Source organism: Mobula hypostoma, chromosome 20, assembly GCF_963921235.1.
Source record: "Mobula hypostoma chromosome 20, sMobHyp1.1, whole genome shotgun sequence".
NCBI lineage: Eukaryota > Metazoa > Chordata > Chondrichthyes > Myliobatiformes > Myliobatidae > Mobula > Mobula hypostoma.
The window spans coordinates 60,747,825-60,765,873 of record NC_086116.1 but is presented as its reverse complement, the minus strand read 5'-3'; the positions used below and the strand labels follow the sequence as shown (position 1 = coordinate 60,765,873).

Genomic DNA, 18,049 nt, shown 5'->3' with positions numbered 1-18,049 from the left:
AAAGAATATGAAAGAGTAAGTATTGAAAAACATAGTGGAGTATATAGCCAATGGGCCAGGCAGCAATGGTGAAGTGAAATGGGCAGTTGGCATTTTGGGTCAAGACTGCATCTGTATCCAGATCCAAAATCAAATGTCAATCGTCTATTTCTCTCCACAGATGCTGGCCTACCTGCTGACCTTCTTGAACCAGAGGAGAACTTCCCTTGCCCCATCACTGAACTGTTCCCACCACCTCTATGGACTCACATTGAAGGACTCTTCATCTCAATGTTCTCAATATATTAATTGTTTATTTATTGATTTATTATAATTTTTTCTTTTGTGTATTTGCACAGTTGGTTGTATTTCACACATTGGTTGTTTGTCCATCCAGTTGGGTGTGGTCTTTCATTGATTCTGCTGCACTTCTTGGATCTACTGTGAATGCCTGCAAGAAAACAAATCTAATGACATATATGTACTTTGATAATAAATTTACTTTGAAGTTTCCGGTCCAGATCCTAAAATCTGCAGTCACTCAGAACAGTGAGATGTTTCCACTTGGGGAGAGCCAGAAATATGACACTGATCAATAAATATAATAGGAATTCTGGAGAAACTTCTTTATCCAAAGAGAGGTGAGAGTGTAGCTTCCACTACCTACAGGGTTGCTGAGTGAACGGTATAGATGCAATCATGGACACCCTGCATCAACTCACAAAGAAAAAAGGATAAGTTGTTTCTACTGACTCTGTTCAATACGAGAGTGGAAAGTAACTTGTGACAAGGATAAATGTCACTGGGACCAAATGGCCTGCTGCCCTATGCTGAACATAAAATCTTAAATGCAAGCAATTTCATGCCTCCGGGTTGAGAAATCTCAAGCTATTGAACTGTTCTGAAATATTGCACTGTCAAGAAGAGGTCATCAAGTTGAAAAGAATGTTTTTTTTTTGATTAGCATCAATTCTGTGTGTCCATCTCATCAGAATCCTCAAGGCAACTAGTTCTTCATTCAACCAACAGCATATTTCTTGACCTTCAAATATTTTCAAGCCCTTCTTCCATTAAGGGCTTTTTAAGTGTTTATTGCTGAGAAGTGGTAATCTCAATCACTGTCCATCTTAGCCCTAAATTATGGAGAGCTTTTTAGCTCACTGGCAGTAAGAATTGGATTGAAACTATATTTTGTACAAACCCTGTCTAGATTTAATCACTGAACCTATGGTTCAACAATACTGATTAAATGCTAGAGGAATTCAGCAAGTCAGGCAGCAAATATATACTGGGCTCAGACCTCCAAGACGACCACAACCCTGTCATTGGATTTGGAGGCTTGCGTGCCTCAGTGACCCAGAGAGCAATGTTGGCTGGAGTTAGGTCTTGGTAGAGTCACCCATGTCAAACAGGTCAAAGGGTAGTGGTCCAACAGTCTTCCAGGTTTGGGGGTTCAGCTCAGGGCTAACAACCCTGACTGGTTAAACTAAATTGTTATGGAAACCACAATGAAGAATCTTTCTACATCTGAGTACAACAGTATTCCTGACTTCACCCTGGATTTGCATGACCCACAGTAGTGAAAATCAAGAGGAAGCTTCTGACATGATGAAAGAAGCCCTGAACACCGCCAGAGATGGAGCACCTTCACTGCTGCCCTAAACACCGGCGGTGTAACAGGCAGCAACACACACGTACTAAATCTGAAATCCTTAGTAAGGATTATTTCTCTCTATTGATGTTACCTGACTTGCTGAGTTCCTCTAGCATTGTGTGAGAGCGTGAGTGAGAGTGAATGAGTGAGTGTGTTTGTGTGGGGGGGGGGGCAATACGGTGAGAGTGTGTGATGCTCATGGTTAAGTAATCCTGCTCCTGACTTAAGCACTGTTACCAAATGGGCCCTTGTGGGCCCATGCACCTGTTCAGCCTTCAACACCTGGGAGAAGAATGGGGCACTGGGCTGTGGAACCCTGGCAGCCAGTGGCCCAGACTGTTCCGAGGTCAGGAGTTCAAATCCCAACATGTCAAGTTCTAAAACTGAGCCGAGTAAATCTGGAGCCAGGAAAACAAGTTAAAAATAAAAGTGCTGGATTGTGGTAAAACAGAGGTTCACTTATTTCCTTGAGAAAGGAAACTGTCACTCATACACAGACTGGCTGAGATATGACAGCAGTCCCAGATTATGCCGCTGACGTGAACTTTAATGAATTCCCATCCACCATCTGTCACCAACAATTATGTAATTTAACAAAAATCTGATGTTTAAAGTTCTGTTCATAATTTCAAAAGCAGAAAACCTGCGATCCAATACAGTGAAGAACACCATTGTGTTCATCTTACTCTGTATTGGCATATTTTCAATAATTTCCATAGATACCAATTTATAATTGGCTAATGAAAACATGAGGTATACCTGTAATTTCAAGATTAAAGGAATTGTAATTAAAATAATCGCATATGCTATTTCCCATTTTATCTCTGAGAAATATTGGACCACAAAAAAAAAACAAAACATTCAAATACAAAATGAGAAAAAATAAATAATGATAATAATGATAAAAATAAATAAACAATAAATATTGAAAACATGAGACAAAGAGACTTTGAAAGTGAGTCCAGTTCAGTGATGGGCAAGTGAAGTTCAATGAGGTTGTTATCTCCACAGGTTCAGGAGTCTGATGGTTGAGGGGTAATAACTGTTCCTGAACCTAATGGTGTGGGTCCTGAGGCTCCTGTGCCTCCTTCTTGTGGCAGCAGTGAGAAAAGAGCATGGCCTGGGTGACAGGAGTCCCTGATGACAGATGCTGCTTTCCTGCGACAGCACTCCCTGCAGATGCTCTCAGTGGGAGGGAGGGCTCTACCCATGATCGACAGGGCCATATCTACTACTTTTTGTAGGCTTTTCCATACAAGGGTATTGATTTCATACCAGGCAGTGATGCATCCAGTCAATATACTCTCCACCATGCACCTATATTCTCTGAGAGACCCCAGTCTTAAGGGGTAAGTGAAGTGTGTGAAGGCTGATTGGTGATGCCACATAAGCAGAGGATATCTCTGATACCTCACTCAATACCCAAGGCAGGGCAAAATCCAAATCTCCCTGCACTGTACTCACGCTGCGTGACACCCACTGTGACACCACACGGTGTAACCATCACTATCTAGATAGTTCTGAATCTGGCCTGATCAAAGAGAGAAGAAGCCAGTATCAGGACCCATTCCTTGGCTGAGATAGCAGTTCAGCACAGACCAAATCTGAACCATTACATAAAATACAAAACATTAGTGCATAGTACAGGCCCTTCAACCCACAATGTTGTGCAAACTTTTTAAACTATCCTAAAATTAATTTAGCCCTTCCCTCTGACATAAACCTCCATTTTGTATCATTCGTGTGCCTATCTAAGAGTTTTTAAATGCTCCTAATGCCTCTAGCACAACCCCAGCCAGGGTGTTCCATGCACCCACCATTCTCTGCTTAAAGAACTCACCTCTGACACCCCCACACACTATAAATTCTTCCAATCATCTTACAATTATGCCCCCTCGCATTAAATCAAATGGTTCAAGTTCCTCAGTTGTTTTGCTCGATTGGTCTCTGCACACTTGCTGCCTGGCTTGGAAAATTCTCCTCAGAGATTCAACTGGATCCTTTGACAAAGACCTTCACTCCAGGTTCTTTTCGTTACCAAGCCTCCTGCAGGCTTAAGCAGTTTCTCCTGATACAACCACAGCAACGTAATCTTCTATTTACTCTCTCCGGTCATAGGAAAAGAAGGCCAACCTTGAATATCTCCAATCGAGTGTAGCTGCTCACAACTTGGATAATTCTGATGGGACAATGGCACAAGTAGTCAATCGACTGTTTCACAGAGCCTGGGTTGAATCCTCTTTTGTAGACTGGGTGTTTGTCAGTTTCTGTCTGTTTAAGGAGAGAGAGAGTTATGGAGATAGAAAACTAAAGCATAGAAACAGGCCCATCAGTCCATCTAGTCCATGCTGAACCATTTAAACTGCCTACTCCCATCGACCTGCACTGGGACCATAGCCCTCCACACCCCTACCATCCATGTATCTATCCAAACTTCTCTTAAAATGTTGAAATCAAGCTCGCATTCACCATTTGTGATGGCAGTTCATTCCACATTCTCATGACTCTCATGTTCAACTTAAACTTTTCATCTTTCACCCTTAACCCATGGGCTCTAGTTGTAGTCACACCCAACCTCAGTGGAAAAGGCCTGCTTGCTATAACTTATCTATACCCCTCATAAACCTCTGTCAACTATCCTACATTCCAAGAAATAAAGTCTTAACCTATTCAATCTTCCCTAATAATTCAGGCCCTCCAGTTGTAACAACATTCTTGTAATCTTTATCTGTACTCCTTCAACCTTGTTTACATCTTTCTTGTAGGTAGGTGATCAAAACCACACACAACACCCCAAATTAGGTGAATACCTTATACAGCTTCAACATAACATTTCAACTTCTGTACTCAATACTTTGACTTATGAAAGCCAATGTTGCCAAAAGCTCACTTTACAATTCTACCTACCTGTGACACCACTTTCAATGAATTATGGATCTGTATTCCCAGATCCCCTTGTTCTTCCACTCTCCTCAGCACCCTACTACTCACTGTGCAAGACCTACCCTGGCTGGTCCTCCCAAAGTGCAACACCTCACACTTGTCTGCATTAAATTCCATCTGCCATTTTTCCAGCTGGCCTAAATCCCACTACAAGCTGCAACAGCTTTCTTTGCAGTCCACTACACCCTCAATCTTGGTCTCATCTGCAAATTTACTGATCCAGTGAACCACATTATCATCCAGATCATTGATATAGATGACAAACAATGGAACTAACACGGATCCCTGTGGCACTCTACTAGTCACAGGCCTCTAGTCAGAGAGGCGACCATCTACTACCACTCTCTGGCTTCTCCCACAAACTCTAATCCGATTTACTACCTCATCTTGAATGCCAAGCGACTAAACCTTCTTGACCAACCTCCCATATGGGATCTTGTCAACTGCCTTGCTAAGGTCCTTATAGATAACATCCACTATCTTTCCTTTATCAACTTTCCGGGTAAGTTCCTTGAAAAACTCTATAGGTACCAAAACCAGCCCTTTGGTCCAACTGATCCAGCCCAACCTTGATGCCCCATTCAAGTTAGTCCCATTTGCTAGAGCCCCATAACCTCCTAAACCTTTCCAATCCAAGTACCTGTCCAGCTTTCTTTTAAAAACGGTAATCGTACCTGCTTCAAAGGCGAGCCGGTGGTATAGTGGCATCAGCACTGGACTTCAAGGCAGATGGTGCTGAGTTCAAACCCAGCCGGGTCCCAACTTGGGCAGCAGCTGGTATCTGTGAGGAAGAAAGGCCTGGCAATCTACTTCCGTATCCTGCCATGGAAACCCTATGGACCTATGGTCTATGAGGTCACGAAGAGCCAGACTCGATTAAACGACTGAACAACAACAACAACAAACCTGTCTCAATCATTTCCTCTAGCAAGCATTCCACAAAGATACCACCAAGCTTTTCTAAAATCCTTCCACTCTCATAGATAGTTTGTCATGAGATTCTGTTGTATTTCTTTTCCCCTCTAAGTACCTGCAAGAAAATGAATCTTAGGGTAGTATATAGTAACATATATGTACTTCGATAATTAATTTGCTACGAACTTTGAAGGATTTGACCCAAAACATCGACAGCTCCTTCCCCTCCTATAGATGCTACTTGGCCCACTGAGCTCTGCCAATGAGATCTGGTCTGTGTTTAGTTCGCTGTAACAGGCAGGGGATACAGGCTTAAAAGGATCAATAACAGCAGAAAGTCAGTGCCAGGAAAACTAACCTTCAGACTGAGAAAAGGAGAACAATCCAAAGGAAAACACCTTTATTCTGCCCTGTTGAGGACTCTGATAGGATTAGGGAATTAGTTCTTGAATAGACCCAGGCTTTTGTTGTTATAACGGCAAACAAATCATGGTTTCAAGGCCACTACAAGTGATGGTGCTTAAAATTTCCCATTCAGCACAGGAATATCTTTAATTATGATTTTAACAGCACAATCAAATGGATGAATGAAGAGCTGGTGAACTGATGAAATTGAACCAAAAGCGACAAGCAGGCAGTGAGGAAAGGGATACTTCTGCTTGAATGTGTGATTGATCACAGCTGAGGGACAGAAAATTGCTGCAATAGTCAGTTTTACGTGAACTGGATAGCACAGGCCACACACAATGGAATTGATTGTTGCAGAAGTGATGGTAATCATTTACATATAAAGGTGAAGCTTCCAATATCGTTATAACACTTAGACTTTCCACATTCATCAATCCTTTCAACAGTGCCCAGGAAGGTTAATGATAAATATAGATGCAGAAAGGGCCAGTAACATCATGAAGGATCCCACCTACCCTGATCACAGACTGTTTGCCACACCCTAATCAGAGAGGAGGCTACGTACTGTAGATCCATACCAGGACCACCAGAATCAAAAACAGTTACTTTCCCCAAGCAGCAAGTCTGATCAACCTCTCCACCCACTAATCCACCCCACCACCAGCGCTTTATCACTTCCTGTCAGAGTCACTTTATGTGCAGACACTCCTGTGCCTAGCATCACCTTATGAAATTATCTCTGCATTTATGTATTTATACTTATTACTTTCTAATTATTGTTGTGCTCTTTATCTTATTGTGTATTTTTGTGCTGCTTCAGATCCTGAGTAACAATTATCCTGCTCTCCTTTACACTTGTCTACTGGAAATGACACGAAGCAATCTTGAATCAGCTTCTGCTTCAACAGCTAGACTTTCCACAATCAGCCAACAGACCAGGGTTCAGCCTGCTGGAAATACCTTTCTGCCAGGCATGGATCAATCCCAGTTCCATTACCAAGACCCCACAAGCTCTCACCCCTAAAAATTAACAATCATTGTGGACACTGCTCAGTTTGTCCGGTACTGCGCTCCCTCCGCACTGCACTGGAGTGTCGGTACTGCGCTCCCTCCGCACTGCACTGGAGTGTCGGTACTGCGCTCCCTCCGCACTGCACTGGAGTGTCGGTACTGCGCTCCCTCCGCACTGCATTGGAGTGTCGGTACTGCGCTCCCTCCGCACTGCACTGGAGTGTCGGTACTGCGCTCCCTCCGCACTGCACTGGAGTGTCGGTACTGTGCTCCCTCCGCACTGCACTGGAGTGTCGGTACTGCGCTCCCTCCGCACTGCACTGGAGTGTCGGTACTGCGCTCCCTCCGCACTGCACTGGAGTGTCCGTACTGCGCTCCCGCCGCACTGCACTGGAGTGCCGGTACTGCGCTCCCTCCGCACTGCACTGGAGTGTCGGTACTGCGCTCCCTCCGCACTGCACTGGAGTATCGGTACTGCGCTCCCTCCGCACTACACTGGAGTATCGGTCAATACTCTGGGTTTAACTCAGGTCCTCAGCCTGTCCTCTCTGTAGCTCCTGATCCTGTCCACAGAAAGGTTGTGTCTGTTTTCCTTACTACTGACTCAACCTGCAAGTTCATATTTAGGGAACCCTGCACAAGGACTCCCAGGTCCCTTTCCAGCTCTGATTTCTGAACTCACTCCCCACTTGGAAAATAACCTATGCCTTTTGCCAACGTGCAAGGCTATACATTTCCCTGTTCTGTATTCCATCTTCCAATTCCTTGGCCATTCTGCCAACCTGTCGAAGTCCTCCAACAGTTTTTGTCACTACCTGCCCCTCCACTTATCTTTGTACCATTTTTTAAAAATTCAATTTATTTATTTAGAAATACAGTGCAGAATCGGTCCTTCCGGCCCTTCAATCTGTACAGCCCATCAATTCCTGACATCCCGATTTAGCCCAAACCTAATCGTCAGATCATTTACAATGACCAATTAACCTATCTAGTACATCTTTGGACTGTGGGAGGAAACCAGAGGATTATGCTGAAAACCCATACATTCCTCAGAGAGAACGTACAGAGACTCCTTACAGAGGATGCCAGTTTTGAACTCTGAACTCCAATGCCTAGAGCTGTAATAGTGTCACACTAACTGCTACGCTACTGTGGTGCCAAACTTGGCCACAAATCCATCAATTTCATCATCCAGATCATTAACATATAACATGAAAATCAGCAGAGCCAACTTGGACAACCAAAAATGGCAACACACATCAAAGTTGCTGGTGAACACAGCAGGCCAGGCAGCATCTCTAGAAAGAGGTACAGTCGACGTTTCGGGCCAAGACCCGAAACGTTGACTGTACCTCTTCGTAGAGATGCTGCCTGGCCTGCTGCGTTCACCAGCAACTTTGATGTGTGTTGCTTGAATTTCCAGCATCTGCAGAATTCCTCGTGTTTGCGAACCAAAAATGGCTCATTTTTCCCCCCACTCTTTGCCACTGGGAGCAATTTGTAGTTGTCAATTAAAACCAACCAATCAGCTAATCTTTGGCATGTGAGAGAAATCTGGAGTGTCTGGGAAACCCACACAGCCGCAGGACAGCACCCACGGTCAGGTTTGAACCCAAATCACTGGAGGTGTGAGGCAGCAACACTAACTGCTGCACCTCAGCGCCTCCCCTTCCTGTACCCCCTCTCAGAGGTAATCAATTAAAGAGAACTTCAACAGATGACTGGGAAATGGCACTCTGCATGATCGCACATGCACATGAACACAAAGGGATTGTACACGTCAGCAACGTGCTAATAAACAAGACACATCAGTGCCTGAGGGGCCACCTTTGGAATGTTGTCCTTTCTCCTGTCCAATTCAAACCCGAGTTTCTGAGACAGATCCTGGCCCCCAAGACAGAAACTGCACCTGTAGCACTGAGGAACAAAGTCAAGGTTAAAGGCAGTGTATTCCCAGATTGAGAGACATGGAATGTTTATCCAAACAGACGACAGACTAACAGGCAAAGAAAGAAAGGGGAAGAGAACAGCAAATAATTTTAAGTCAATAATAAAACTATCAATTTCCCAAAATTCATATTTGTGCAAAGGAAGACAAGTATTTACTGTTCCACAATTCAGCATATAATTCACAACAGATTCAAAAGCAAGCAAGAATGAATCAAAAAAAATTCTCTTGTTTTTCCTTTCACTAGCAAGGCAAGAGTACATTGCATTCTCAGAATTTCCAGTAACCCTATGTATTCCTCAATGCAATCGGTGATGAAGACTCCTCCTGATCGCTGGTAGATTGTTAAAAATGGATTTGGAAACTGAGGAAGTCCCCAGGTGTTTGTCCAATGCTCAGAAGATCTGCCTAACCTGATAAACAAGCAGGAAGGGGAACAAGAGAGCAATGGAGTCTGACCTAGCTGCACTGACACTCTTCTCCATAAACACAAAATTATTAGGCAGAGGAGAGCCACATGAGCTAATGTTAGCACAGGATACACAGAGGGCTCAATGCACATCAACAATGACGAAATGCTTCATATCTCTCCCCAGGCCACTCGCTACCTCCTATCTAATATACATCTCCTGTTTTCACTTATTTATTTAGAAATACAGCACAGTAACAGGCCCTTCTAGCCCAACGAGCCCAACTAACCACACCCAAGTGACCAATTCACCCACCGCACCCATGTGACCAATTCACCCACCGCACCCATGTGACCAATTCACCCACCGCACCCATGTGACCAATTCACCCACCACACCCAAGTGACCAATTCACCTACTAACCAGTATGTCTTTGGAATGTGAGAGGAAACCAGAGGACCTGGAGGAAATCCCACGTGGTTACGAGGAGAACGTACAGATGTCCTTACAGACAGCAGCAGAATTGAACCCGGATTGCTGGCAGGGTGATAGCATTATTGTAACCACCTCACTATTAGAAACTTTTACTGTGCCATCCCCAAAGGATGAAGCTAGACGAGGGTAAGAAGAATCTAGACCGGCGTTCCCATCCTTTTTCATGCCATCCACCAATACTATTAAACAAGGGGTCTGGGGACACCAGGTTGGAAACCCCTGATCTTGAGCCATAGAGAGAGGGTGAAAGAAACATAAATGATGTCCATGTGAGTGAGAGTCTCCCCAAACAAAACACAAAACAGATGCAACACTCAGACGTGTGAAACACACAGGAAGGGTACACGTCTGGAGGTGCTGGAATTTGATGAAACAGGATCCTGGATGAACTCAGCAGGTCAGGCAGCATCAGTGGAGAGAAGGGCACTCTCCATATGAAGGGCCTTGAGCCAAAATGACAACTGTCCAGTTCCCTTCACCGACGTTACTTGGCCCGCTGATTTCCGCCAGCATCTTGTTTCTCACTCCAACTAACTCAGTGACTGGACTCAGGTACACATCCAAGAGTTATGACAAAGCACTCGGAACCCATGGATCCAGTTTAAAAGAAAAAGATTACTGGCATGGAAACCATGTTAGAAATGTAAACACCAGTCTTGTAAAGCCTCCAGAAATGTTCCATGTTTCTTCACAAGAGGGTTGAGCAGAAAAATAATTCGTTACTTGAAGGTTAAAGAGAATAAGGCTGTTATTGAGCCATGTTTAATAAAGTGATGAGCTGTAGATGTAAGCAGCTTTGTGCATTCACACTACAATGGTTCAAAACAAACAAATCCCAGAAGCTCAAACACATGCTGTTGGTATTCTTCACCTCTAATAAAGGCTCCTGGGTCAGAAACTGTCATCAGTGGGAAACACAAACACAGGCAATAGTTGGGGCTCTTGCTAAATCACAAATTAATGACAGACCAGGGGACCTTTGATGCAAACACTCAAACCTGCTTGTTTTAATTCAGTCACAGTAGCTGGGACTTCAGTGGGTCAAAGATCACAGGATTTCATGCTGTGAGGCTTGTATTTGATTTTCAATCAGTTAATCGCAGGCACATAAGCTCTTGGAACTAAGAAATGCTGGGGATGTGGGCACACTGGGAGGATTGGAGGTGACTTCAGCACTTCATTCTGACCAAGGATTAGAGGAACTTGGAATGAATTAAAAATCCACGATGTAACCTAAAATCTAATACTCTGTGTAATTACATTCAGCCAGTTTCATCAGCAGTAGTGGCGTATTAGACTTGAATAAAAAGAAATTCTAGTCTGACAGAGGCACCTGCATCCTCTGAAATTAAACTATGAAACAAGCAATGGACTTTAAGGCCAGAGGGGAAGTGCAAAACGAGGAGTGGGGCAGCACAGAGGCATAGTTGGGAGAGCTGTTACCTCACGGCACTAAAGTCCTGGCTTCAGTGCTGACCTCCAGTGCATTTTCTTCCTATGAGTACATGGAAGCAGGTGCAAACGCCACAAAGGCAGCAGAGGAGGACAGGACTGAGCTGGGTGAAGAGACAAATGGATTATTCAGAATTACTTGGCTGCACACAGCAAGTAAACACGCCTCAGGTCAGCTCAACAGCAGTTTCTTCCCACTCTCCACAGCGCACCATACAACCTTTCATTTATGATTTTTTCCACCCAACCACATGAGAAATTTTAATTAAAAAAAAATTATTTAGAGCAACAGCATGGAACAGGCCCTTCTTGCCCAACGAGCCACACTGCCCAGCAACCCATTTCTTTTGACCCTAGCCTAATCACAGGTATCAGAATCAGACTTATCACCAGCATATGTCGTGACATTTGTTAACTTTGTGGGAGCAGTACAATGCAAAACATGATAAATATTGGAAAAAACCTGAACTACAGCAAGTATATATAGTACATTAAATAGTTAAATTTAGGCAAGTAGTGCAAAAACACACACAAAACGTTGCAGGAGCTCAGCAGGTCAGGCAGCATCTATGGAAAAGAATGAACAGTCGATGTTTTGGCCCAAGACCCTTCATCAAGACTGGAAAGGAAGACGAAAAGTCAAAGGAAAAAGTGAAGGGACGGGAGCAAGTAATACAAGGTGATAGCTGGTAGGTGAAACCAGGAGTGGGCAGGGGTGAAGGGAAGAGCTGGGAAGTTGATTGGTGAAAGAGATACAGGGCTGGAGAAGGGGGAATCTGTCAGGAGAGGGTAGAAGACCTTGGGAGGAACGAGGAGGAGCACCAGAGAAGGTGATGGGCAGATACGGAGATAAGGTGAGAGAGGGAAATAGGAATGAGGAATAGTGAAGGGGCGGTACAATTACTAGAAGTTCAAGAAATCAATGTTCTTACCATCAGGTTGGAGGCTACCCAGATGGAATATAAGGTGTTGCTCCTCCAGCCCGAGTGTGGCCTCATTGTGGCGGTAGAGAGGACATGGACTAGTTCAGTTCGGAAAGGAGTGCAGCCACAATCACTACAACTAGCCATAGTAATAACACCCATAAATCTCACATCCTTGTCACACCACTCACACCTACTGCCCCAGTGTTCTGTTTATACATCATTTTGAACAGTGCTTTGGGAAGAGGAGGCTGGAGATGGGAAGAACTTACAAATCATCGTTATCCTGCTCAGTTCTCCTTCTCCATTTTTCATTTCTATGCAAGCGAAAAGATGACATTTTACTTTTACCGGGGCTTCTAAGATTGCAGGCTTCCCATCATCAACCTGGGGATAAATTCAAATGATTCACACTTCAAACCTACTGCCAGACACAGAGCCAATGTGGTTGATTAAAGTGTCTGAAGATGGAAACTACATCTACCTTATTTTGAGGTATCCATGGTAACCATTTGAGACCACTGCAAAATTCATAGAAAGTCACATTTCTGGGTGGATGCCATTATTTTTACCAACATCAACAAATTACTGGAAAAATAACAACTGTCCAAAGGCTGTAAAAGACATTTGTTTCTAGTTTAGCTCAGATACAAGCATGATCAGAGCAATATTCCAGGAATCCTACACAAAATTCCCACCTAGTGCCAGAGTGGAGTGTCACATCACCTGAGGTGTCGTGCTTTTGAGGAGAGGCAAAACAAAATTCCTCGTTCACCAAGGAAACTCCTCGTGCCCATAGCAATTTGCTTTGCAAAGAAATCAAGAGCGATCAGTTATTCTTGCTTATGGAATCTTGCTCTGCACAGAATACTTGTCACATTTCATTACATAACACATAGTGACAAATTGGTGCATGGGTTGGAGAGAGTCATTTGCTGAATTTAATAAAGGGGAAAATATCACTTTAGATGACTTAATTTTCATCCAGGACCACCTGCTCCCAAGCCAACAAGCCCACGTTTTTAAACCTGTATTCTAAATGAACATACCTAATCCAAAAGGGCTCTTGTTAGCCAGTCATTTATCACAGGATGTGGCAAGGCTTCACATCACAATGACAGACTCAGACAGAGACCACCTCAAGGGTCAGACACAGACACAGATGCAGACACAATTGTTAAGCTGTGCACTAGATGGCTCTGTCCTAAAATGTTCGTGTTCTCGTGTTCGTTCTCTTTCTCTCTCTCTCTCTCTCCTCCCCCCCCCCCAAGATTGTTTATGATTCTTTCCGTTTTACAGTTCATCTTGCAATATTAGACCATAAGACAGGAGCAAAATTAGGCCATTCTGCCCTTCGACTTTGCTCCTACATTTGATCACGGCTAATTTATTGTCCCTCTCAACCTCATTCTCCTGCCTTCTCCCCGTAACCTTCGACACCCTGACTAATTAAGAACCCGTCAACCTCCGCTTTAAATCTACTCAGTGACTTGGCCACCACAGCCGTTTGTGACAATGAATTCCACAGATTCACCATCCAATATCAAGTCAAAATTATTGTTATTTGACTATATACATGTACAGTATATAACGTAAATAACCAAATAATGCGTATAGAAACAAGACATTTCTCCAAACCAGGGTGTAAAGCACAGTAGTACACATAAAACGCAATAACTTACGAAGGTAAGGATAAAATCTACAGATGAATCACACATAAATAACAAACTGAAGTGCAATTAACATTAAATATTGGAAGGTACGGAACAGATTAACCAGTGACACCTCAAATATGATATGGCAGGGAATTCAGAAGCCTAATGGTCTGAGGGAAGAAACTGTTTCCCATCCTGACCGTTCTTGTTTTTCTGCATCAGAGTCTCCTGCCTGACGGTAGAAGGTGAAGCAGGATGCTGGATGGATGGGTGGGATCCTTGATACTACTAAGGTCCTTTATTGCTCAGTAACAATGTTAAAAAACGAAGGATAGATCTATATGGAAAACCATGGTCACCAAAGTCCGCATCGGATATGGTACCTGGACAGACAGACAACAATGTTTCTGGGAATATAAAGGAGTGGTAGAAGATACAATTTCAGATGCAACTTTCCATCAAAGAGAAATATGTGACTGTGAATCACTGATTCAGCCAGTAACAATAGTGGCTGATTTTGAATTGTGCTAAGATGTACCCAAATGATTATGACATCTCCTCAGCCCACAAAACCACCTCTCTAACTGGCCACTCTTATTCACCAGAGGAGCTGGATGGCTTAAAATCAGATTTGGTTCCAGCCAGCATGATGATTAAACACTCGTTCGCAACGTGTTTGTCTGTTCCAGTTTTCAGCTTGTCGCCCCAGCACCGTCTCAGAATCACTTTCAGACAACCAAATAGCTCGAGGCTCCAGATTTCTGCTTCCCCCCGCCCCCCCACCTTGTCCCTGTTGAGCAGACAGCTCATTGTGATACTGGACAGAGGGGGGCCTCCTCTGGCAACAGTTGTCATCGTTCCCAGGTCACATCAAGTGTTATTCCACTCTTTGTTACCCCGACTGACCACAGCATTAAACAAGCTTGGATTGAGGAGGCCCTAGAACACTACGCATCCTCTCAGCCCCGAGGAGGAATGACAGAGGAGCAGTGTGGAGCCTCGGTCACACCATGCACTCATTAGGGAGATGACTCAATTAACGTGGACCCTGCCAGCTCGTCACCTGAGCCACACTTGACAGAGCGGGTTGGTTTCTGCCGTTACCACCTGCAACACTGGGCAATCAGCCATGTCACCGGCTGCTCCAGCTGGGAGTTATCACCCAGGCTGCGGCCAAGTGGGCCAACCACGCTCCACAGTGTGCACATCTAACTCTGACGGGTCTGCCATGCAATCCAGAAAGTGAACAGAGCTAAAATAATCTTCACCGAACATCACAGCTTCAAGTTTCAGAATTGTTTACTGCTATTCTTCAGCGCACAAGGGTAAGGAACAAAATGATTGTTACTCCACATCCCACGCAACAAAACAACACAATAAGCATAAAGCACATAATAAATATAAACACATAAGGTTAGTTTACATACATGGACTGATTGAATGTACACTAGGTACGGGAGTACCTGTGACTTCAAACAGCTGACTCATTATGCTTGATGGATTGCATTTGTTTTCCAGTCGGAAGATTAAAGGTCCATAGCCAGGACAGAAACCCAGCCAGCACAACCAATGTGTTAGCATTATCCCATGGATATGCATCAAAATTCCCACTGGGAGAGAAGCCGGAGCAGGATCTACCTGCCTTGGTGCTGACCAGTACTTATTCCTCAAAAATATCCAAGAGTATCAATGGGTGGGATTGATCAATTATCTCATTTCAAAGACATTCACACCACAATCTCTTGAAGGGTTTAGAGCAGACCCCTCGGTCAATGGTAGGGGGTCGATGGCATAAAAAGGTTGGGAACCCCTGCATTAGAGGGATGTGGGCCTAACACTGGCAAGCTGAACCAATTCCGTTGGGCAAATTGGTCGCTCTGGCGGTCTGGGATGAATGGCCCGTTCCTATGCTGTAGTACTCTGTGACAATCATCCGGCCTCTCGCCTGCTCCCCTGCTCGGTAAAATCACCACTCATCTGAGCTACAGCAGTTCGCTCCTTGTGTAGGTCAAAGTGGCAGCCTCGGCCCCGAATTACCTGGTGGTTCAGCAACCATCACTCTCTGGACATTCGTCACGATGTCACTTGTGGGACCGTGCTGTGTGCCGCGATTACGGGTCACACTTTCCACAGGCAGAACCATCAGGGTTCACATCCTACTCAGAACTGGCATTTAAGCAGGCATTCTCAGGCAGCACTGTTCTACCAGAGCTACCTTTTCTTGGCAGGAGATGCAAAAGTTTGCCACATCTTCTCTCTCAGATGAACAGTAAAGATCCTCAGGCTGTATTTCAAATCTATTCCTCAGTGTCTTGATTACTATTTAGCATCAATTAGTATCACTTCATCATTAACAATCGGCTGTTTGCTGGAACTTGCTGTGTGCAAATTGGTTGTTGCTTTTACTGAAGTAATGGTAACACCTGAAATAATTAGCTGACGCAATGGATGATAAACACCTTGACAGGTGCTGCCCCTTTAAGTCCCAACTAGCATCGAATAACTATAACACTGCTCAGCATGGCCAAAGCTCCTTCATAAATTATGTCAAATTAAAACAATGCGCTGCTCACGTCCCTCAGTAACAAATGCACAACAAGTCATTTTTATTTGTGTGTATGCAGAGGTTATTAAAGTGAGCTGGTGCTGTTTCCTATTGCTGAGCTCGATGAGGGCTTGATGATGGGAGCCCTTTCGTTCCCTCCGAGGAAGCTGGCTAATCAATTACAGTTCACTGGGCTGTCAAAGATCACCATTAACAGCCTGAAAATTATACATTTCATATTACACCCATATTAACTAACTACTCAGCAAGTCTTTGCTGTCAACTCAAAACAACTTGCAATGTATGCGCACAGAATGTTAACACGCTGGATCTCCTGCAAGTGTAGTACAGAGCTGCAAAACGCTTCCTCATCTCTGCAACTAGGGGAGGCATCACCCGCTCTGGCCTTAGACATGAGCCCAGACACACACAAAGAAACAAGTACACACCAACAGATGCATAGGTGCTCCCTGGAGTGAACATCTCACAGGATTTCTCATGGTTCCAGAACACATCCTACACAGTCAGAAAAGCTCACCCTCACCACATCCATACTCATTCTACAGCTGCGCAGTAGAGAGTATCTGAACACGCTGCCTCACGGCACAGCACAGAAACTGTACCGCTGCAGACAGAAAGGGTCTACAACAGACAGTCAAAACTACACAACACAGCACTGGCCTCAGCCTACCTGCCATCAAGGACATCTATACAGAAGGGTGCCAGAAAAGGGCTTGTAACATTATGAAGGATCCCACTGACTGTTTAACCTATCCCCATCAGGGAGCAGGCTACGTAGTGCCAACGTCAAGATGACCAGACTCAAAAACAGTTACTTTCTCCAAGAAGTAAAGCTGATCAACACCTCCACCCACTAACTTACCCCTCTACACCTGTAACCACCATGACTTTATCATTTCCTATCAGTCACCTTATGTTCAGACACTCCTATGCTTAATGTCACTTTATTGGCATATGACCAATATATATAAGTATTTAAGCTATCTTATGTATATATATTTATTGTGTTTTATTATTATTATGTTCTTTATCTTTTGTTTTTTTTGTGCTGCATTGAAACTGGAGTAGCTTTTATTTTGTTCTCCTTTACATTTGTGTACTAGCGATGACAAACACAGCGGGCTGATGGCATCTCCTGTTGAATTGGGATCTATAAGCCGGTACAGAGCAGGAAAGGAAGCCTGATTTTTTTTTTCGCAAACAACAGGAATTCTGCAGATGCTGGAAATTCAAGCAACATACATCAAAGTTGCTGGTGAACGCAGCAGGCCAGGCAGCATCTCTAGGAAGAGGCGCAGTCAACGTTTCAGGCCGAGACCCTTCGTCAGGACTAACTGAAGGAAGAGTGAGTAAGGGATTTGAAAGCTGGAGGGGGAGGGGGAGATGCAAAATGATAGGAGAAGACAGGAGGGGGAGGGATGGAGCCAAGAGCTGGACAGGTGATAGGCAAAAGGGGATACGAGAGGATCATGGGACAGGAGGTCCGGGAAGAAAGACAAGGGGGGGGGGTGACCCAGAGGATGGGCAAGAGGTATATTCAGAGGGACAGAGGGAGAAAAAGGAGAGTGAGAGAAAGAATATGTGCATAAAAATGAGTAACAGATGGGGTACGAGGGGGAGGTGGGGCCTTAGCGGAAATTAGAGAAGTCAATGTTCATGCCATCAGGTTGGAGGCTACCCAGACGGAATA

General features: G+C 44.3%; 1 protein-coding gene across 7 annotated transcripts in view; it reads right to left on the bottom strand.

Annotated features, from left to right (window-relative positions):
- Positions 1 to 18,049, bottom strand: part of plxna4 (plexin A4) — an 804,472-nt gene that overhangs the window by 684,260 nt on the left and 102,163 nt on the right. The window contains exon 4 of one of the 7 annotated variants that reach the window (XM_063073051.1): positions 3,554 to 3,904. The exons of the other annotated variants lie outside the window; for them this stretch is intronic. Within the exon in view, the coding sequence (XP_062929121.1) occupies positions 3,746 to 3,904 (159 nt within the window). The 3' untranslated portion in view covers positions 3,554 to 3,745. Of the gene's footprint in view, positions 1 to 3,553; positions 3,905 to 18,049 lie in introns of those variants that run through there. 7 annotated transcript variants of the gene reach the window in all.